At 40.4% G+C, this 23,763-nt stretch overlaps 1 protein-coding gene across 1 annotated transcript in view; it reads left to right on the top strand.

Annotated features, from left to right (window-relative positions):
- Positions 1-16,821, top strand: part of LOC115360248 (voltage-dependent calcium channel subunit alpha-2/delta-1) — a 74,819-nt gene extending 57,998 nt beyond the window's left edge. The window contains 18 exon segments of the mRNA XM_030053007.1: positions 76-87; positions 1,552-1,560; positions 2,039-2,099; positions 2,178-2,269; positions 3,897-3,978; positions 4,551-4,613; positions 5,229-5,332; positions 5,869-5,955; positions 6,071-6,138; positions 6,274-6,312; positions 6,879-6,950; positions 7,779-7,931; positions 8,419-8,471; positions 8,918-8,973; positions 9,299-9,428; positions 10,267-10,379; positions 11,538-11,620; positions 14,231-16,821. Of these exon segments, the coding sequence (XP_029908867.1) occupies positions 76-87; positions 1,552-1,560; positions 2,039-2,099; positions 2,178-2,269; positions 3,897-3,978; positions 4,551-4,613; positions 5,229-5,332; positions 5,869-5,955; positions 6,071-6,138; positions 6,274-6,312; positions 6,879-6,950; positions 7,779-7,931; positions 8,419-8,471; positions 8,918-8,973; positions 9,299-9,428; positions 10,267-10,379; positions 11,538-11,620; positions 14,231-14,341 (1,388 nt within the window). The 3' untranslated portion in view covers positions 14,342-16,821.
- The last annotated feature ends 6,942 nt before the right edge of the window (positions 16,822-23,763 follow it).

Genomic DNA, 23,763 nt, shown 5'->3' on the forward strand with positions numbered 1-23,763 from the left:
TTCCAACTTGATTCTGATTCAAGTTACTCTCCCTTGTGTCTCCTCCTGTCCTGCTTCTATGTTGGAAACGTACAGCTTCTCCTTGGGGCAAGTAGTTGCTATTCTGTCTTCTCTATATTTCCTGCTACGCAATGCTTCCCTTTACCATGCTGCACAATCTTGTCTGTCCTCCTGTTTATTTTTGCATGATTACATGTCATATATATACTGTGTGCATGCATGTAATGTATTGCAAATGGATGGATAGATGCTAAGTTGCCTGTGCGACTGAATGAATGACTCTTGTATGAATGCTCAGTGATGGCTTTGGAGATGGATGCATAGATGGGTGCTATGATCAATGAATAGAATTAGTAGAAAAATACTGTGTTCAGCATATAGCCATCTGGCTTTAGCAATTTTTTTTTTATAACTCTGATGTGATGCCATGAAGCATAAATGGCTGATGGAGCAGTTATTTGAGCAGATGAGATTTTGACTGAATGTTTCTGCCTCTGTATCATTCCCTCTCCACCATAAAGAGTCTGTCAGTGTGCCATAAAGGCTGTCAGAACGTTTACAGGCCTGTTAAAGAAAGTAACACACCATGCCTGGCTGCCACAGACTCTGATAGGGAGAGTGGGACACTAAAGATCTCTGTGCAGCCATCTAGAGTTTCACTCTGGAGCCAGACTTCCAATACCTCAATTCATCTCACGGCTTTCCTCCAGTAGGTGGTTCCTGCAGCCACTTGTCCTCTTAATGCATTAGGGATGTTTCCTCGCCAAAGATGTGATGGATGAATTCAGATCTTTCATCCACATAAACGGAATCCTCTGTGTTTAGGAGACTGAGCTATTAACGATGTTGTATTAGCCCAATCCATCTGTGTGGGTGAGAGATGGTGACAGACAAGTGCGGATCAGGCAAGAGGAGTAAATATGGTGTAGAAAGCAGTTGGCCAGAGAGACACCCTGCCCAGTCTATAGAGAGATGGAGGGACAATGAATCTGCCTGTTATGTTTTATGTGAAGGACATTGTTTCATCCTGCACCAGATTTCCATGACCCCATTGAAACTCAGCCCTAATAGGTTTTGCAGGCGGCATAGCACGACTGCATACATTTTAATGGCAATGTCCAAGATGTCTTTATAGTGAATGATGGTCATTGATGCTTTTATGAGATAAAAAAGGCTAGGCATGGTTTTTGAACGAAATCCAAAGCCAGAGACAACAAACTGCAGAAGAGAGCGCCATTTACTTTTAATTGTGTGTCACTGTGAATGTTTTTTGAACATACTGGCTCCTTGCTCAGCTATGTTCCTGTCTCCCTCTGGTCACTTCCTATTGTGCATTTCCAAATGCATGTGTCTACAAATCTCAATAAGCACTCTGTTACTGTTTTTCAGCATGATCTACTTTGGGACATATTTGCTTTCATCAACACAGTTGCTAAGACCTTGCTCAGTCATGTGTTAGACCAATGGATGGCAGATTCTTTTTATCACATTTTTCACTCTGACTCTATAATTCCTCTACCTTCTCGTCCTCTCTCTCTGGGGTCACAACAGTACAAGAAGGCAAGTATTTCTTGGCTCCTTATTTTCTCATGCCTTTCTACTGTAGCTCCATTCACACTTTCTGCATTTATCCAGCACCTCATATCTGTCCAGCAGTATGTGTGTTTGTGTGTGTGTGTGTGTGTGTATGTGTGTGTATGTGCGTCTGTGTATGTGTGTGCGTGTCTGTCTGCACATGCATGAGCCTAGTGAAGATAACTGCACCCCCAAACAGATACTCACTGTGTGTGTGCTACTGAGTCCATGTATTTTGACAACCAGCATTTCATAAAATTCAATACAACCATCATGATTAAGTTATTTGAATTCATAAATCACTCTGACAGGTAGCGCAACCACCGTAATGCTGTTTTGACATTTTGTATATGTAGATAACAGCTTTCTGAGTACCAGAGTAATTTCTACGATCATGTATTATGGAATATGCCACGATATGATAAATGATGAGCCTAAAGCTTGTTTGTTATGTTTTCAAAAGCCATGGAAACTATCCAGCTGGAGAATTTTGATGAGTTTGGCCACACCTTCATCGCTCCCAGGTGAGTGACCACACTATAGTGCAACACTGTGGCAGTGTGCAGAGATCATTATGGTAATGCTGTGTACTGTCTCTTCAGGGAGTACTGCAAAGATCTGAAGTTATCACAAAACAACACCGAGTTCCTCCTTGACTTCAACGAGTACATTGACAGGAACACTCCAAATGCATGTGAGTCATACATCATTTTTTTTATTATGATTTACTGCATACGCCTTGGTTCTAATGTCAGCTTGCTGCAGGCTATATATCAGGTATCGTAATGCCACAGGCCCACTCAAGGTCACCTAAATCAATATCACTTGCATCATTATGGGAGTGAAACTATTTGTGTATGTATGCATGCATGTTTTGTTTTGCTGTTAGTCGGAGTCGATTTTCTCATTCTGATATCATGATGCTCAACCTCTAAAGGTCACAGCGTGAGTTTGATTATTATGGTCTAAGCAGGGTGACATCAGCCTGATCGACTGGCTTTCCTAGAAGCCTGATGTGGTCATGCTCCACAGTGACTCATGATGTTTGATGCTGTCATCATCTAATGGAATCTTACCCCTAATACCCTCTGACTAATGGATCAAGGTATCTTTGATCCATGTTATCCAAGGTCAAGTCATATAACTGAGGCATTAATGCCTTTCTGGCTGCTGTTTGTGCAGCGTGCCCAATTTTAATCAAGGAATGCTTATGAAAAATTATGGAATTAGTTTAACCTCTTCAACTCCGCCCCTCTCACAGGTGGGTTTTTCATTGCAGTGTGGCCGAGCTTTGTTCAAATCCATAGAAATGTATTGTCAGTTTTAGTGGAGATCTCAAATTTTCCAAAGATAGCAAATATGTACCACTCATTAGCAGGGGAATTTGTGGAAGTGTGTATAAACTGATGCGTAAGACCTTTAGATATGTTCTATTTGATGTAACAGTACAGCCATAAAACAATGTCATCCTGGATTTGATTATTTCGCTTGATATAATTGTGATGTTGATTTAATGAAGCATTACAACCAACAAATTCTGGATATGTCTGTGGGTTTTATGTTTTTTTTCTAACTTTGAAACTAAGTTAAAGGGAACCTCAGAGTTCAAGGGGTTGACAAAATTCTTTGGAAAAGCTGAGAAAAGATCCTTCCTCAGCTGCAAGGGTTATTTGATTGTCAACTCAAGTGTTAGAGAGCAACTTTGCTCATACTTCTAGTTTTTGAAAAGATCCTCCCCTGACAGTACAGGTTGAACTCATTACGTCAGCAGCTTCTCTCACCTAATGCTCCACCAGCCAATCCCTCACAAAACATTTCCTACCATTTGACTCTAATGGTTGCTCAGTGGGGGCCTACAAAACAAGCTTCACTGCTGAATGGTTTCCTTACAAGTTCCATGAGACCAACCTGCTGTATTTTTTTTAACCTCCTTTGCCTGGGGAAAGGATTTACTGTAGCTGAACTGCTGATTTGCCTGCTCTTCTTCAGCCTCCTACTTCACATTCATGAAACTCAACATTCACATTTGAGCCTGTTCAGAACTTACTACTTGGTATTCTGTTGGCCAGCAAACAGCTCCACTTGAGCAATTATGGGTCAAGTGCTTTGCTCAAGAGCAACCCAGCAGTAGTGCTCAAGCTCTCAAATTCTAGAGAGGATTCATTTTCGCTGCCCAAATGGTGGGACTTCAGCTTCAACCTTCCGGTCACAATGATAATCTATCCTTAAGATACCATTGCTCCCATCAAAACACTTCAAGAGTTTTAGAGTGATGCTGAAGTGTCCTTCTTAAAGTGTTCCTTATCTTGTTTAATCTGTAGGCAATGTGTCCCTGGTGAATAGGCTGATCCTGGATGCCTGGCTGACAGCTGAGCTGGTGAAACTTTGGAGGGAGCAGCCAGTGTGAGTTCACAGCCAATTTGTACTGCACTACACACACTGTGGGCTTTGTTTTGAGAAATGCAAATAAGAGAGTCTCTTATTTTACCTTACATCATAATTATTAAAGAATGAATAAATAAATAAATAAATCTCATACATAAAAATCTCCACTGCATCCATACAGTGTTATACCATAGGCTTTGCTTATTTCACACACCATTTACTGATTAACTGAACCATATTTGTTTCTGCTCTCTCTGATTTGATCATGCTAAAAAAAAATGTAAAGTGATGAAAGAAAGGCACAAAATGCATAATATACTGTGCATTGCCAAAACATGCCGCTTTAAGAAGAAAGTTATTAAATTAGTCTGTTTCCCTTTATGACAATGTGCTGATAATCTGTACTTAGATTTTTTAGATTTTTTTTTTTTTTTTTTTTTTTTTTTTTCACACTTGATACAGACCAGCACATGCAGGCACCAACACGTACTATATATATAGGCTAAACTTGCAAACTCGTCCAATATGATGATCTTCTCCCTCTGTCATTGCGTTTGATGTTTGATTGGTTTTGTTTTCCATATTCTCAGGGAAGGGATAGCGGCCAGGTTTGTAGCCACAGATGGAGGGATTACAAGAGTTTATCCGAGAAGGTACTCTCCTTTCCTACATGTCAATTTCAGTTTTAGTCATAACTTGACACTGTATGTTCTGCACATTCTGGCAGCTAACTGTGATCTAATAGTGTAAATGCGTGAGATGAAACTGGATACAGACTCTGATACTCTTAAGTTGAGTTAAGTTTGGCTGCTTTTCTCACCTGTTCCACTGGGTTATTTTCCAGAACATGAAGGATTAAACATTTTCAAATGAACTCCCAGAGCTTGCCAGGCCAGTGCGGGTCATGGTTCAAGTCCACACACCCAGCAGCCAAAATGCAGATCATTTTCCCCAATTTCCTCTTTGCTACCTTCATCTGTGCTGCACTCAGCCTTTCCATTTGGTTAAAATACAGCATTCCAATTGGAAATGAATGGATATTCCTCTTGACTATAAAACATGAAATACAATCTCTTATTATTTTTGCTGGATTGCGTCCATTTCATATATCCATTAATTTGGGTGTGACTCATGTTTTGATGACTAAAGTTTGGCTATAGATTTGAAAGTAAATTGCCCAAATATATCTGCTTCAAACAGATTTTGTCAGTGGTTAATGCCTATAATGGTCCATATATTATTTTACGTGAGTGTGCTAACGCTTTCAGCGCTGGGGAAGAGTGGACTGAGAATCCTGAGACATACGAGTCCAGCTTCTACAAGAGGACCCTAGACAATGAAATTTATATTTTCACCGCTCCACATTTCAATAGTAAGTTTCCCTATAGGTTCATGTGTTCGTGTGTGATTTTGTGTGCGTGAGCATCTTCGGTGTGGTCTGGCACTAAGCCCACCCTTCTTTCTCCCTCTGGACATCGTTCCAACTCTGCTGCCAGTGATCTCACTCCTGAGGCCTCTCTGATACCATTCTCTCGGTCCTTCTCCTTCTCCCTCTGTCTTCCACAACTCATCCCCACCCACTCCACCTCTTGCCCTGTGCAATCCCTGTTATCTCCACTGATCTTTCTAGCAGGCATTAGGACAAGCCAAACTCTCTTTTCTGTAACTTAGCAGTAGTTATACTTGAGTGCATTAACACATGTACTGGCTTCATGGAGTCCACTCACTTACTGTAGTGCATGAAATGCAAGTAGATAAAAATGTAAGGAATTTCCTACAATCAGGTTCAGACTCTTCCAAAGTAGTGCAATTCAGATGTGTAAATGTTCACTGCCATGCCATGTACATTTAAACCTGAGTTCATCACAATTGCCATGATTACGGTTTCTTTTCCCTCCATTGCAACAGAGAGCAGGGAGCCTGGCTCTGAGCTAGGTATCGTGGTAAGCAAGGCTGTGGATCTCAGCATCAATGAAGTTAAGCTGAAACCAGCAGGTCAGTCTTCCCTGCACCACAGATCATGAAATATACAGTGAAAAAAAGACCCAATAACCATTCACTGAAGTAGTATCTTTCCTATTTTTTTACTATTTTGCGGTTTATTTTGTAGTGGTTGGAGTGAAACTCAACGTCACATCCTGGATGAACACCTTCATCAATGCAACATTAAAACTGAATGTAAGTCTTGTTTGTAAATTTTCTCCACCACTGTATTGTATGCACTCACAATCATCATTGTTCTTTACATCATACTTTTTGTTGTATAAGTGGACAGCATCTTATTGTTTGTACTGTGCTTTAATTTCCCTTCAGTGTAAGGAGGAGATCTGTGGGTGTCTGAGGAATGATAAGGTAAAGCAACAAAACTCCTTTTTTACAGTAGTACTTTTTTAATTCACCATATGTCAGAAGGCAGGTCTGTTTTAACTTTGTGGAATCCCATAAAAACAAATCCTCTTACAGCCTCAACATACGTAATGAATTATAACATGTGTACGTGCCATGCTCTGTCTGTCTAGATATGGACAGCTCTTTACTTATATTAAATTATGGTCTGTGTTCCAATAAATCACTGTCACTGAGGAAGTGATGGGGAGACGTTAGTTCAACAGGTGGGAGTACAGAGCAATCGTACAAATGTGGTACAGGACCATGGAAAGAGCTTCAGTCTAAAATTAAATCTTCACGATTTGAAAAAAAATCTGACACTGACACATTTACTTTAACTGCATACATATATGATAAAATGGTGAGGTCGTGTTCTATGTATTTCTTACTCTTGAAGACTGAATAATTTGTTTTCAAAATAGACTAGATAATAATAATACAAATAATAGAAAACTAGTCAAATAATTTATATAAGATTTATGATTTGAATTTTTTTAATATGACTATTTGTTTATCGCCTTGCTCTGCAGCATGTTGACTGTGTGATCCTCGATGATGGGGGTTTCCTTCTCATGTCCAATCAGGATGAGTACATTACCCAGGTGAGTCTGCAGCATTAGACGTTCTTCTCTACTTATCTTAGTTTGTCTATTTTGGTAAGGGTCCCTATCTGTTGGCTATCCCCAAATGATCAGTCAAGGAAAAGTTATAAATCATCAAATAACATAAATCATGGTATGACAAAGTATATATTGTCAGGAAAGTTTAAATCAAAGTCTTTGCCTGTGATCACATTTCCTGCCTCGCTTTACTTCCCTCTATACCTGGCTCCTCTAACCTTTGCCACAGCAATCCATCAGTCACTTCTAGAGGTCACATAAAGGGCTTATGACTCAGCTAAGTTATGAGCATGGTGTGTTGGCTTGGAGCTGTTTCAAAGCTCCTGTAGGACAGTAGTACATCCATGTCTCCAATAAAGAAAAACACTAGCCACTAGAGGAGGATCAAAGGGAAGATCTTCATGGGTTTCTAATCAGTCATAGTAACTGTAGTGAAGTGGGTCCCTGTGTGCGCAAGCGGTCATCTCCGCTATGATAACTCCACTGTTACAGTTCCCTGTGTGTCAATGAGAAGATATACAGTGAGTTTGGAAACATTTCACGTCAGAATAGGACATCTGCTGTTTCACTTTTGACCCTTTTTACTATCATGCAGTCTTAGGTTCTCCAGGCATACAAAGAAGCATCCTCCAATGTTCTTTTCAGATTTGCAAAAGATACATTTTGTACCTGATGAGATTAGGATGTATATTTTGACTGTATTTGTAAAATCATCATCACTCTGGCCTTACAAATTGACTGCCTGTGTTTATCTTTCTTTGTGTGTGTATGTGTCTTTGTGTGTGTTTGTGTGCCTGTTTGTGTGTCTAGATAGGTCAGTTCTTTGGTGAGGTGGACCCCGTGGTGATGACCAATCTGGTCAACAGCTCTCTGTACTCCTTCAACAAGACCTATGACTACCAGTCAGTCTGTGACCCTGAGAAAGACAGCAAGGCTGCAGCAGGACCGCGCTCTGTCTATGTGGTGAGATACTCACTCATACAGCCGCTCGGGCATTTTGAACTAGGGTTCATGATATGAGTTGTTTAAGACCAATACTGTTATTGATATATATATATCAATATACTGTGCGTTTTTTTTTTGTTTGTTTGTTTGTTTGTTTGTTTGTTTGTTTGTTTGTTTACTGATTGCTCTTTTAATCAATGAACAAAATTAACAAAGAATATTGCCAATGCAAAATGAGATGGGAGAGATGCAATCAAACAATATTAAAATTCTTAAAAAGGAGCCATAGGATAACCTCGCGCATATCTTTGATTAAAGACATGGACACATCAATATCTAGACAGATATCAGCCTGATATATTGATTAACTAATAAATAAATAAATAAATAAATAGTCAAGATTATGATTGTACTCACAGTCATGCATTCACTTTTCTCATGATTGTGCTATCCAGATTTTTTAAATTTGAACTCTCCATGACTTTCTTCTGCCATTTCTCTCCAGCCTACCATAGCAGACTTGTTGAGTATTGGCTGGTGGGCCTCCAGCGCTGCCTGGTGAGTGTGCAGGTGTGTGTGTGTGTGTGTGTGTGTGTGTGTGTGTGTGTGTGTGCATGTGTGTGTGTGTGTGTGTGTGTGTGTGTGTGTGTGTGCGCACATTTGTGTATTAGAGTGGGAGTGCATTTGTACTTTAGGTTAGGAGTTTCTCTGGGAGTGGGTTTATGTGCTGTCAAGGGACTGACTGACTGGGTCAGTCTGGGACAAGGGCAGTTATATAACAGTACAGCATCATTTCCTGTATGACTGTCCACCTGCATTATGGCCTGCTTTTTAAAATAGATACATCCCATGACATTTTCAACAGCAATGACTCTCGCGTTAGACAGATGTCTGCTTGTTATTAAACAATATTTGGCCGTTGAATGTGGATTAGTTAAAGTGGTGTATGCTCCACTGACTCATTTTGTCTGACTCATTTTATCTTTCTCATTCTCTCTGCTTAGGTCGATACTCCAGCAGCTCTTCTTCAGTCTCATGTTCCCCAACCTTCTAGAGGCAGGTGAGTAACAAAGTGCTGCTATCAGATGAAAACCACAAATCTCAGGAGCTTAGAAAAACACTGGACCCTGTGCTTTTTCCAGTTTAACTGATTGGTTTTGAAAGGTTTTCATAAAACCAAAGGTTGTATATCTTTTTCGACAAAGAGAGGCTGAGAAAGTTAAAGCAAGAAATTCACCAAAACGACAGGGTTTTAACATGACAATGGCGAAACACCATGATCATGTAAACTGCATTTCACATCCTTCCATGTATTTTAATTTCAACTCCTCCTTTCTTCTTTTTTCCTTATCATGCCTGTTCTACACCTTTACTCTTCCCTCCAGTGGACTCAGGGGAAGAAGAGATACCAGATACCATGTTTAAGGAGAGCTGCATCACAGAGCAGACTCAGTACTTCTTTGACAATGAGGACACTTCCTATGCAGGTTTAATGGACTGTGGGAACTGCTCCAGGTATATGTGTGCATGAGTGTATGTGTATGTGCCTGTTAGATTGCTCGCACGCTCATGTATGTGTGCATTCACGCTATATATGGGTTTTGTTGTTCAAACAGAAGATTTCCCTCCTCTTATCGTCTTCCTGGATAAGTGTTCATCCTTGGGTTTAATGGTCTGCAGGGATTGGTCCAGGATGGTGTTAGTTTCCTGGTCTCTCTCTGTTTTTCAGCCTGATCTCAGGCAGCTGCTGTCTGATGGTTTTTGATCAGACACAGATTACCTTGATCTGTCAGTGGACGGAATTGCAGAGCAAAGCACAAAATCTCTTTTATCTGACTTTCTTCCGTTGGTGCTTGGCTATACTTCAAACTCATTGATACGGCACATTCAGGGAGCACTGGACATTTACTTTACTCTAGCCTCCCTTTGTGTCAAATCAGGATGTCAGGCAGGTTAAATATGGCTACAATTACTGAGTGTTATGAGCACCACGTGCCTGGTGCTTTACTCTCCCACGTTAACGACTATAGACACAGAAACTTTAATGACCACAATAAAAACACCAGTCCATAAAGCAGAGGAGAGGTGTGTGTGTGTGTGTCTGTGTGTGTGTGTGTGTGTGTGTGTGTGTATGCACACATGCAAACATACTTATGTGTGAGCATATGTATGTGATGTATGTAAACTCTAAATGTGATTTATCATTGTAGGGTGTCGTTTCCAGCTGCACATACAATTATATTATCGCTATAACCCGTATACCCATAATACAGACTCATTATTTGACTGATTGTATCTTAGTGTCTGTGTCTGTGTGTGTGTGTTCACATCTGTGTGTGTGTCTGTGTTTCAGGATGTATCGTGCTGAGAAGCTGCCCAACACCAACCTTGTGTTCCTGATCGCTGATGCCAAGGCGACATGTTTGTCATGTGACACCAGACCGCTGCGACAGGCTGAACAACCCTGTATCCTTTCCCTCAGCTCGTAAAAAAGCAAACATAGACATGCACTTCCTTTATACTCTCCAGCCCTCCATCTATCACCTGCATGACTGGGGGCTTTAAATTTGGGATACAAGGACGCACACCCAAAGAGTTTGCTGTGGGTCCCCAGAATGTTCACAGGTGAACAGTAAAACAGATGCACGGCATATGAATGCTGCTCTCGTGTTACTCCCGGATTGGATTTCTTTGTTTAAACTCATCTGGGCTGCATGCTGCCATCAGGTTGGATTAAGGTTAAGGGTAGGTGTTTGTGTCTGTGTGTGTGCGTGTGTCTGTGTGTGTGTATGAAAGAGTGTGTGTGTGCACATGCATGCACAATCTGTTTGACAGATGTGTCTTGAATGTAGCTCCCTGCTGGTGTAACAGTTAAGGTGTCATCATCAGAGGCTGCCATGGGGTAACAACAGGGGCCTCCAACTCAATATGTTGTTAATGAGGACACACACACACTACCTCAGCAATCCAAACCCATAGAAAGATAAGGATGAATTTAAACATCTTTCTTAGAGTACATTGTCACTGTATTGATAGCTATGAGCTATTCTGAATTACTAGCTATTAGATATTAATAGCTTAGATTAAATTTAATAGCCATTAATCAAGTCCTCTGTTTTATGGCTGTGATTTATGCTTGGCTTCACATTCAATCATGCAGACTTATGGCTGAGACTGCCTTATTGACTTCTTTATCTTTCTTGGATATTAGTAAAAGTGCAGCAAGTAAATTGAACCATTTAATAATTCATCTCCATTCATACACACACACACACACACACACACACACACACACACAAACACATATGATAAGTGACAGAAACTGTACTTTGCTGACGGGGAGAAAAAAAAAAAAAGAAAAGAAAAAAAAAACACCAGTAGTAATTGTCATGATTACCTGCAGCCCACTCCACCTGCCATGTTTGATAAAGATTTCGATGCGTCTTGCAGATCTGTGCTCAGAGTATCTGTACCCAGAGCTGATGGGTTGAAGCTGCGTAAGGCTTTTTCAGCAGGAAAGTCCGAGTCAGCTCATTTAATTATCGCCATTAAAATTGTTAAATGTGCTCTTGTGGTGGTATGGTGCTTGCGATGGACTGTGTTTTCCTGAGTGTGTGTGTTCAGCTGAGGGACCAGATCCATGCGAGCTGGCTCAGAACCCCAGATACAGGAAAGGACCGGATGTGTGTTTTGACAACGATGAAAACGTAAGACACAGCCACACATGTGCCTTTTTACAGGGGATACTGATGGAAACAGCTCTATTAGTGAAGCTTCACAGTCGGCCCCTATCAACCTGTCTGGTCTTCATCAGCATTGTGCATTCTTGCATGAATTCATAACCACATTTGCTGCCTTCTCTTCCATTTTGATTCATCTTTGATTTATTCATTTTATCACCTGCTGTTGCTCATTTTGTGTGTCATAAATTTTGCATGCAATTCTCACTGCTTTGTTTGTGTTTCTCTCTCACTTTATATCATCTTTTTCACTCATTATCTTTTCTTGTTTCATGGCTCTGCATCACAATGGCTGCTGGTCTTGTCCATCATGGTAGGATGAGCCCTTGTGTCCAATCAGCAGAGGCTCTGGGTTGAGTCCCACACCTCTCTTGACACTTCTGGTGCTGGTGCTGAGCACAGGGTTAGTGTCCCGACACAGCCCCATTTCTGGCTGGTCTCAACCAGACAGCGCAATGACATGAAACCCCTCTCGTATGGAGTTTCATCTCTGCTTTCTCCATTTTCTCAGCTTCCTATCACCATTTCAATACTGTCGACCAGTACATTCTTTACCATTGCAAATTGAAAAGTATGATACTTCATTGATCCCTGTAGGGAAATATTTTTTTCTTGCTTCCCTCCACAGGGAGGTCAGAAGTCAAGGTTAACGACAGAACAGCACTGGGACTGATAGAGATTCAGTGTCTTGCAGTACACTCTAACAAGGCAGATGTTAGCTGCCATTGGGCTGGAACCTGCGTTATAGACTCGAAAGATGGTCTGCTTCAGCACTAGGCCAGCCTGTCATCAAAATACTAATTGTTTCACTGCATTACCTCAGTCCTAACATCCCAACTTGGCCTGAAAGTTGTGACTGCTGTATTTGGATAAATATGTCTGGGGTTAGCGCCACACTTACTCGCCTTAGGAACATTCAGAACCATTTTCTTTTGTTTATTACTATATTATTAGCCAGTTTGATGACAAAAGTAATCATCTATGATCAGTGATGTTTGGATGTTTTGTTTGGATCTATGCCTCTTCAGTCTATTTTACAACCATTCAAGGCCTGTCCATCTAAGATACACACATCTGCATGGGTCACTTTCAAATCCATAAAGTGACATACAACCAGCCGCAGTGTGCCAAGTTAACATGTTCACTGTAGGTTGCTCACTAAGGCTGGTCCACCTGAATTATACTCAGGTTCCCTGACAAACACAGATATTTACCATTGCTCACATACTTTTACATATAGTAATATTTTTTTATATCATACCTGCGCAGTTGAATCAGGTGTTAAATCAGTCTGATATAAACCGTTCTGTGGGTGATAACAGTCCCAGAAAACTGGGGGGAAAAGATAAATAAAATAATAAGAAAAATATGCTGGCAACCATATCAAACTGTTTAGTTCTGATAAATGTTTTTTTTTTTGTTTGTTTGTTTTGTTTTGTTTTGTTTTTACTTAAAACAGAGATGAAACCAGTTCAAAGTCATCTTACTTTTTCAGAGATTTGTCACTAATTTTCAATCTGTGTTTCAGCCACAACATAATTTTTAAAATGGAAAGCAGTATTCTTACAAAAATATTACGACAGCATCTTTTTACACTCAGACACATTAGCAAACATGCCTCTATAGCTTACCTCAAAAACAACATGTTGTAGGTTCATGGTGCTCAGTCCATAAAAAAGGAGCAAGGTAGAGAAACTATGGGTGAGAGCATGGCATCACTTCCCATTTTGAACAGTTCATAAGACATCTAAATATTTAGAGTGATATTTCCCATATCTTTGTGAACTCAGCCTTTCATTTTGATATCAAGGTTTAGATCACACAAACATACAGACCACTGGTTCAAGTGTGTGTGTGTGTGTGTGTGTGTGTGTGTGTGTGTGTGTGTGTGTGTGTGTGTGTGTGTGTGTGTGCATGCGTGTGTGTGTGTGTGTGTGTGTGTGTGTGTGTGCGTGTGTGTGTTTATACTGAAGAGGGTGGACTGGGAAGCAAAGGGAAGGGAAGGAATGGCTGAGGAAGTGGATGAACAGAGAGTGAAAGTAGGCCACAGCCCTTTCCCCCCCTCCTTCTGTCCCATTACCTTTCTCTCTAACTATGCATAGGAAGAGAGTTTGTGTCCAGGCCAATCCATTTTCTCACTGGGGTAAACAGAGGAAGCTCCACATGGCTTTCCTGCCCTTTGAATACAGAACACTCCTACCTCCTCTGCCTAGGCTTAGATGCATGCACAGATATCCTGAACACTGCCATCAAACAGAGAGCGGCTAGACACACACAGGCAGGTACATGTGCATACACAGTCATGCACATAGAGAATAATGAGGTCTAAGAACACCTTTATAACTTAAACAGGGCAGTTAAAATGACAGTCAGGCAAATGCAAGAGGAAGTACTTGATATGGTTTAATATGATAAAATATTAATGATATGATACAGCACGATATGATACAATAAATTAATTTTAATCACACTTGTGTCTATGGTGTGTTAGTAATCGTGGTAGTAATAGGAAAAGCAGTAGAGGCATGTAATATGCTACGATTTACCTAACTGATTGACAACTGATCTGTCCAACAGGAGGATGATTCTGACTGTGGAGGCGGGACCTGCTTAAGCCCCACCCTTTGCCCAATGCTTGGACTCCAACTGCTGCTACTATGGCTCATCACATCATTGCAACACTCATGACCTTTACATACACCCACACTCACACACACACACACATACTAATCATCATCTCGTTTCACAACCACCGACCCAGAGAGCACACCACACTATCATCCTTTTCAGGATGTATGCAGAACATTTGCTGCAAGACAGTTTTTTTTTTTTCTTTCCTGACAGACAACCACATCAGCAACTCTTTCAATGTCATCACTGATTTGTTAATTCACTGCCAGTATGTAAGAGGAGCTTTTCTCCCATTCTCCAATGCCAAAGGGTGCTCATTCATCTCTTCTTTGTCAGTTTCAAGGATTGAAAAGCATCTACTGGGCTCAACTGCACTCGATTCCATGGTATATTACTTTATACTATCCTATGGTGCAAGAGTAAGAGCTAACCAAACCCTTTAATTCTGCCTCATCTGTTTTTCAGTGATTTATTTGCCCTTAGTCAAGGGGAAGATGAAAAGTTGTCCCACTATGCCAACTGAATATTATTCAAAGACTGTATGTTCACTGACAGCAATGATTTGTGTAGTTGTCGATATTGTTTGTTGCTTATGATATATGTTGCATATGAAACAGTATGCTGTATTCATTGTTCATATAGGCAGTCGATGCCCCTATGGAAAAAATCCATTTTGTTTGAGTGTTTTTTATGTATCTACCTATTTATCTATTTCATTTTTGTACTCGAAATCAACTAGCATTTAGTGACTAGGTAGGTGTTGTAGTGTAGCAGCATGTGCTCGGTACAGAGCTGAAGACAACACCGGTACTCTGACACCAAAGCTCTAGACAGTACCAAGGACCATACAACTACACATACCTACAGCAAATATTCTACAGGCTAGGCTGTATCATGAAAATCCTTAGATGTGGGTGTGCATCAACAGGCCAGGCTCAGTATTAGCCTTTATTCAGAGACTAATGGGTACCACTTTACAATAAGGCCAGCCTTACAAAGGGTTTATGAATGGTTGATAATTAGTGTAGTAATTTGGTTGTAAACACTTTATAATCAAGTTATAACACAGTTTTATACATCAGTACAGGCTCACTATTTGGCAAGATCAAGTTACTGCTGCACTGCATCTATTTTGTTGTGTCTCAGCTCTTGCTAGTTGCATAACTCACTTCATCCTGTCCCTTTATCAGCCAGCCATCCTTGGTGTCTGCATCAGTGTCTGAAAACTGTGCTATATCTTGTTTATAATTATTTATTAATTCTTTATAAAGTGTTTACAATCTTATTGTAAACCATTAATAAATCCTTTATAAGGATAGCCTTACTGTAAAGTGGTACTAAATATTGCTATAATAGACTGGATATGGGAAACATTGTCTGGCTCATGTATTTAAGGTGGTCTAAGTTACCTCACTGAGAATTGTTGTGTTGATTAAAGCAAGAAAGCACCAGTATGAACTGATGTAGATCAGAACCTGTTAGAATAGCACAACTCCAAACATGTTTGTACTTGGTCTGACAGCTTTGGTTGTCCTTGATTTGATGCATCAAATTCCCAGTGCCTACGTAGCTTGAATAGTCTGTCTGGTATTTGAATGAAACACCAGTGCATCACAGTTGTACTCTCATGTATGCTTCTACAATGGTGTTCGGTACAATAGCAGAAAGAGTAGCCCTTACAGTAATATCTTAAGTTGTCAAAGCTGTGGGCCAAAATAGCAGTTAAGCAAATGTTTCTGCCCAGACAACAATAGAGACATTCATCAATTTTGATTGCGGAACTGGAATTTAAAACCTGGACCAGACGTGAGCTTGTGTCCCAACACTTCTCTTTAATTAGTTGTCCTGCTTCTGTTCCCTTTCTGGATCACCAGACTCAGGAGCCCAGATGACTTGTGAATGAGATCAGCATATCAAAACGACTGTTTCTTTGTTTTATTCTCCTCCTTTTGCTTGTTTCTTCCTGTGTTGCTCCATAAGTGCTGTGAAGCAGGCACTGAAGGCTCAGTGTCGAAATGCTGCAATGTATTGGGATGAGCTTGTTTTGTGTTTGAACGCTGCCTATGCCCCTGGTCAACATCAGGACCTGCTGGAGAGGACTTTGATACCATTGCAACTTTGCATAGCCTTAGCTTTCCCATAGGTCATACAGGTCACACAGTGCATAACGCCACAGTTTGTCTTTTTTCAAATGACAGGTCAGTCCTCTCCACCATGTCCTCATGGTGACCTGTTGGTGCTGAGTGTTCAGGTTATGCCTGTCTATCAGAGTTGTGTGTTAACTTGTGTTTTACCCCGAGGGTCCCGTGTCTATGTGCAGGCATGTGCGTGTCCCTCTGATATCTGATTGTGCTTTAATACATGAATTACTCTTTTGTGGAATTTGACAAGCCTGAATAAATTTTGTATACATTTGTACACTAATACTATTTACTGTATAAAAGAGAAAAAGAAAGAAGAGAAATAATGTTTATAATATGGTGTTGATTATTGTGCAAATATAATATATTCACAATAAAAGTGTTGTATTGTTATGACCCGAGGTGCACCTCTTTGTTCTGTCACGTCCTGCCGGTTCCGCGGGCTCCATCCCGAGGTCAGAGATCAGACCAAACATGCCATAATATCCCTCCTTTAGCCAGAACAAAGCAAGACCTCTGCTGAAAGTGAGAGGAGTATCTGTGTTTCTGTCTGTCTGGGTCTCTCTTTTTCTGTCTCTGTGCTTGTGTGTGTGTATGAGAGTGTGTGTGTGTGTGTGCCCTACTTGTTTTATCAGAAAATTGGCCTGAATAGAGGTGAATAGAGGGGGGCAATTCACTTATTTACTTTAAATACTTTGGAATTATGAGATTGTTTTTTTAATGTTTTTTTTATTGTTATTTAATGTATTCCATATTCAGGCTTAATGAAAAATCTCTGCAAAACTAATGTACTTTTGCTGTCAGTTTTGCATCTGCCAGTGGAAAAGCTGCAGACAAACAGAACAGAGCAAAGTGTAATTACATTTAGTCCCCAGTAATAAAATGCAAAATGTACATCAAATCATTTGTAATGCCTCTGCATGAACTACAGCCATTTTTTTTTTTAATGGAATGTGATGTTAGCATACAAAGACACCCATTAAGTTACACAAATGAGTGCATGCAGCACACACGCGCACACACATGCACACAATGATTTTGTACATATGCCTATACCCTGGAGCATACCAAATGGCTCTTTTAAAAGAACCATGAACTAGTTATTTCCTGTTTGTTGTGGTCCTACTGACAAATGCCTTCATTTTGGCCTACTGTAGAACACACACACACACACACATTTACACATACACTTAATGAGATGGACTAGGGGGACAGAATCTCCCTCTAGATGAAAGACTTGGCTGTATGAATGATGACACAGCGTAGCAGACTTTGTCCCAGTGAGTACTGATGGCGGTCTCATCCCTGTGTTTCTGATTTTGGGATGCCTCTGAGATGCTTATTAACACAGACAGTCCTGCCAACTCCTGCCCTGAGCAGGAGCAGAAAGCCAGATGCTCACACCATCAAGCCCGGGTTACAGCATGGTGTATGTATGTGTACTTTACTTGATGGTATTTTTGTTTATGTGATTGTAATCTCAGGATCAATATGACCACAGTTTTGAGTGGAGAGGTTAAAGGAGTTTGTTGTTCTTGGCGATGGTTCAAACTGGGAGGTCTACGTATGTGTCTTACACGGCGATACTCTAAAGGGGAGGTTGTAACGGGATACCCTTGTAAGTGGGGATAGGGTCACCCTTTAACATGCCTGGCTTAAGATCTTACAGACGCGGGAAAAAGCAGGGACACTTTCGACATCTCTTTTCAATTTGCATGAACGACTTTTGTGTGGAAAAAAGAGCGAGAGAACGAAGGAACTCTATTTTGAATAAAAGTGCCATTATTAATCTGTCTGTTCTGACTTAATATTCGATTTCGTTCAAGATGCCGATGCAATTATTCTGGTATTGTTTGAAGTCAAACAGAACAATGACAGATGCATAAAGGCATTTTCTTTTGAGTGAAGGGTGCCTTGGTTCTCTCCTTTTTTATTCTTTTGAAAATCACATTACCAAAGACCACTTACCAAACACTTTTTTGATGTCTTACTGCTGCAGTACCATATACTCAGTTTTTTGAGTATAAATTCTCTTCTTTTTCCTCCTCTTGATGCAGTGCACTCATTTCTGTAGCTAAGCAAGCTAGACCTTCCTTAAGGCAAGGCCACTCTTGAAGGAACATTTCACACAATGTAGCGTCCTTAAAGCTGGAACGGTCTGACTCATATGTGGGTAAGTTAAATTCAAAGATATTCAACTCTGCAGGTCCCATCAGTAGGCTCTTCATTATAAATGCACTGCGCTTTGTTCAAACCCACACACTGTTTTTTTTAAATTCTAGTGGGGATCCAATGGTTTCCCAAGGTACCAAATATGTCCTGCTAAATTACAAGGAAATGTCTATAACATGAGTCACAAGACATCTAGATATTTCCTGTTTGATGAAGTGGTGCTGCCATAAAACAATATTTGGTTTGGATATTTCACTGAAAATAAGCGTGATATAGCATAAATGAAGTGTTGCAACCAGCAGAAACATAATATGTAAATGACACTGTTGTACACGTTTTTTCACTAATTTTGAAGCTACTTAAAGGGAAATTTAAGAGAAAATCATGTTTAATACAAACTCAGATGTGCAATCTACATCAAAAGTCACTCCAAGACTTGACTTGCTTTAGATGTGGCCGACCATCGCACCATGAGTCATCCCCTGTAAAGTTCATGAACATTGCTTTGTTAGTGATATCTTGTTGAGTACAGTAAGCTTCTACCAGTGTATTCTATTTCGGGAACATACATGCATCTCAGTGATATTTTGATTTCACTAGCAGCACTAAGTTTAGCAACAAAACTCCCTGCAGCCGCTTGGTCATATCACCCCAGGGCAGTCAACCCTAACATGAATAAACTTCCCTGATTCTGGTAAGTATAATTTTCTGGACAGTTGCTGCAACCTTTTTTACAGGCGCCATTAGTTTTTCCAGTTACTGACGAGAGAGACCCTTCCCGTAAACAGTGACGGAAAGGTCACACTATGTCCCTGAGTGTGACCTGTGGTATAAAAACAGAACAGGACAAGGTCACCAGGGTCAATAGGCTTTATGTGTTCCTCTGAAATCCTGTTGAAAAAAATAAATAAATAAAAAATAAACAATTCCTTAAAATATATTACTTTGCATTACAGTTGGAACAGCGATAACAAAAAGCATATAAGTAAATGTTTAGTTGAATAACACCTTTACAAAGTGCTTCACAGAACAAAAGGAACAGCAGCAATAAAAAAACAACTTAGAGGAATGAAATCAGATATAAAACTTTAAGAAATACTGACACACTCACATACTGACACAATAAAACCTGAAAACACATAAAAAAAATAAAAATAAAAAAAAGGTTGTTGCTGCCTTTGTGCAAATGATCTGTTTGAGTCTGGGTGTGTGTTTCTGTGTGAATGTCTCTGTATGTGTTTATGAAAGAAATTCTCTCTTCCCAGACTGGGATCAAATAGGGTTTTGTAGATAATTCTTTATGTTTGTATTAACCTGCATGGAGCACCAAATGGGTGGGCTTCGTCTCAGCAGGACAATACAGATAGCGTCAAATAAGTTGTTAATCACAGACTTATACCTTCCTGTGATTGTTAAAACATTTTTGGCACCTGATCTGACAAACCCCACTCATCCAGCCACGGCCGGTCAAAGTAAACCATAAAATGTTTTTGCAAATATTATTTGTACCAAATATGGTGAGAAAGAAAGATAGGAGGAATCACACTGTTACAGTGGAATATTGCAAAATCATTTCTCACGATACTGTGTCTACTCATTTACCCTTTGCGTTGTTTGCGAACTTTTAATTTGAGCTTGAGAATGTGTACTGTGCGTTGTAAGTATATTATGCAAATTCAGATTTAAACTGGAATGAGAATGTTTAAATAAATACCCAACAACACTGTATATTTCATTAGTCTACCCAGGTGTTTAGAAGTTGGCTGTATTTTAAGTTCAATTTATACTTTTTTGGTCAATTCTTACTAGTATTTCATGTATCATGATACTGATTGTATTGTGGCCCCTATTGTTTCCAAGATTCAAGATAACTTTATTTGTCCTGGGGGAAATTTGTCTTGTACATAAAGGCTACCACAAAAGAGTTACAGAGACAGTGTACATCCAAAGGCATTAAGTGTATTGTGGAGTCCTTGCCAGTACCCAGCCCTATTAGACACACTGAGAATTAGAAAGAACGTGAAACTCAGGAAATGCCACAGGCTTTTCCAAAGCCATAAACATGACCACAGAACTCATCTCACTAGATTGATTTCTCTCTCTCTCTCTCTCTCTCTCTCTCTCTCTCTCTCTCTCTCTCTCTCTCTCTCTCTCTCCCTCTCTCTCTCTCTCTGTCTCTCTCTCTCAAAACCAGAATGTAGGTGCACTGTGTGTGCATCGGACTGTGTGTGTGCTCACTGTGATTGGCAGGCGTAACACAAGTAAAACTCTCTCCAGGTGAACAGTCTCAACGGGACACATTCCTTTCCAACCCAAAATTGGGCTTGATTTGTGGATTTTCTCTCTGTTTGGAGTGGGGCCTAACACACACTTTAACTGGTAACATGAGGTGTTAGATTGGTGGGGGGGCACCCGCATTTGCCAAGCTGAGGAGAGTTAGGTATTTTGTTAAGCCCCTGTGTTAATGAATTTTGTTAGAAGTTAATACAAAAATTAAACCATAATTACGCTCTGTGCTGTGTGTGTAAGTTGTTTTCTTTTTTCCAGAACCTTTCCATGATCCATGCACCATCATACAGCCCACAAAATGAGAAAATAATTGAGAGAGAGAGAAATAAAAACAAGATAGATCAACAGAAAGAGAGACAGAGACAGAGAGAGCGAGAGGGAGAGAGAGAATGAGTCACCTGGTTATGGTTGCAGGCACACAGCAGTCATCAGTCTGGTGAGTGTTGTGCCACTGGCAACTGTGTTACGAAAACCCTTTTAGTGTGGGGGGGAATCGGGGTAAAACTTTACCAGCTGCTACTAAAGCCCCCGCAGAACATGTTTGTGGAGGTGCGCGTGTGTGCGTGTGTGTTTATGCATCAAATTACCTTTGTGCGTGTCTGGCGAATCGTTCAGATGGACTCTAAAGACTCAGGCTGCATGCTGCCCCGCCTGCTCCACACCATGTTCACCGTCAACACACTAATTACACGTATGAGGTCTGACACTGACACATATGGGATGAAATGTACCTGCTGCCCCAGAACAGCTTTTTCCCCTCTCCATTCTTTTATTTTGCCCTCCCCCACCCTCCCCTGTGTGTCTCCAGTTCTACGTGAGTCATACGGGGGTAAATTAGCAATAAGCAGCAGACAAGACAAGCTGACTGCTAGCAGATGTGTAAGAAGTGAGGAAACACAGGTTTTGGCCTCTATTTTAAGACCTCTTCTCCCCTTTCCCTGCTCCTGAGGCAGGGTTTGGTTTTCGCTCTTGGCTGCGTGTTGTGGCCATGCAATAGTTATTCTGCTGAAGTGATGGATGCTTGGAATTTTACAAAGTGAAGCACTGGAGGCCAACTTCCTTTGAAAATAAATAAATAAATAAATAAAAAATTGGATTGTCTGATTGCGTGTAAGAAAGATGTTGAAACATTATAATTTACTGAATGCCATCAAGAATTAGGCTGAATCTGATCCAGCGCACACCAGAGCAACAACAAATTTAATTCGCTGTGGGTGGCCAAAGCCAAATTTTATTTAGTGGAGTTCTAATGGTGTCCCAGCTCTTATTGAGGTCACACTGGAACGTATAGGTACCACAACAGGTTGCCTCCCTCAGGAAAGTTGTTTCACAAATAAGCATCTTTGTCTGACAGCCAGACAATAATGGAAGAGTATTTCCTATAGAATCTATACGTTGTGTATGTAAACATGATATATTTAGTTGTGTAGGTGTGTTTGTGTGAGTGTGTGTCATATGCTGTTGCGATGTACTGACATATACTGTCAAAGGGACTGTCACAATGGGGTGTGTGTGGGATGCTGATGTGTTTGTCTGACGTGCTTCATGCGCTCTATGCTAAAGGATGTGTCATTTAAACAGTTATGGTTTGTGTGGATATACAAACTCACCAGGCCATTCTGTCCATGAATTGTTCCAAGGTTCTCTCTGAAACGTTCACGTCAACACCCATAAACACAGGAGCAGGGAAGGACAAAAGGCTGGATGAGGAGCGCTGCTGCCTGTGTAAGGGACTGGGTCTTTGCTGGATACACAGAATATGAAATGCTCAGTGTGTGTAAGTTCCAAAGACTGTGAGCGGTGAATTATGCGTTTGCATGTAAATCCTTACATCTTTATGTTTGCGTGCATGACAGTTTTCTCCTAAGGCGATACAATGGAAAATGAAATTCAAAGAAATGTGCAACAGTGAGCTGCTCTGTTGTGAGAAACTGAATATCCACTGTATGTTTCTAGGCAACACGTACACTACCGTCCTGCTGCTTTTGTCTTTCCACTTCCGGCACAAAGAGCGTCTCCAGTCTGTCAGTTTTGAATGAAAAAGCGCAAGCCACTTTTTAAATTCTTTCTTTTCTCTCTCTCTTTACACTTAATTTTACCACAAGGACAATGAGCTGAGTAGTTTTGTGCATACATGAATTCTTTATTTGTTTTGGGATTATTCACGCCAGCTATTATATTTGAGTAACTTGAAGTACAAACACAACTCCAAAACTTGACACAATACTTAAGGTCAATAGACATAAAATGTTTTTCTCTGTAATCTTTTACGCCCCAAAATCTTTATTGACAATGGCGTCATCAGAGTTCTAATAAACCACATTTACTTTACTCAGGAAAGTCATTTTTGGTCATTTTTTTGGTGGATGTGTCTGCTAATGTGCAACTTACAATAATGAATAGATTAAATTTCCATTTTTACATTTCTCTCTGCCAATTCTCGAACTTTTTTTGGGCGGGTTGCAATCTGGACATCTTATGACAATATCCTGAGACAGGCAGACGGTATGCTCTTTACATCGACATTATTTGAATTTGTTAAAAGGGTTACACTGAAGTTCTGTCATTCACAATGACACCATAGTGGAAAAATAACGCTTTTTTCACAAGTTTTGGCAGACAAGCCGTGTTTTAAAATTCCTTGTGGGGACTGAGTGTGTCTGCTTGTAGTTTATTTGTGTTACCCGTAACTGTCAGCAGGCTTTAATTACGAGCGGTGACTACACTCTCATGCACTGACAACAGGAAGTTTGTGTTTGTTTAGAGGAGGATGTCTTGACACAGTATCTGTGTTTACAGCATCTAGGCCTGCCACTGTCATCACCAGCCACATCACTGTCACACACGTATGCACACACTCACACACACTGACTGTCA

This window comes from Myripristis murdjan, chromosome 6, assembly GCF_902150065.1.
Source record: "Myripristis murdjan chromosome 6, fMyrMur1.1, whole genome shotgun sequence".
Taxonomy (NCBI): Eukaryota; Metazoa; Chordata; class Actinopteri; order Holocentriformes; family Holocentridae; genus Myripristis; species Myripristis murdjan.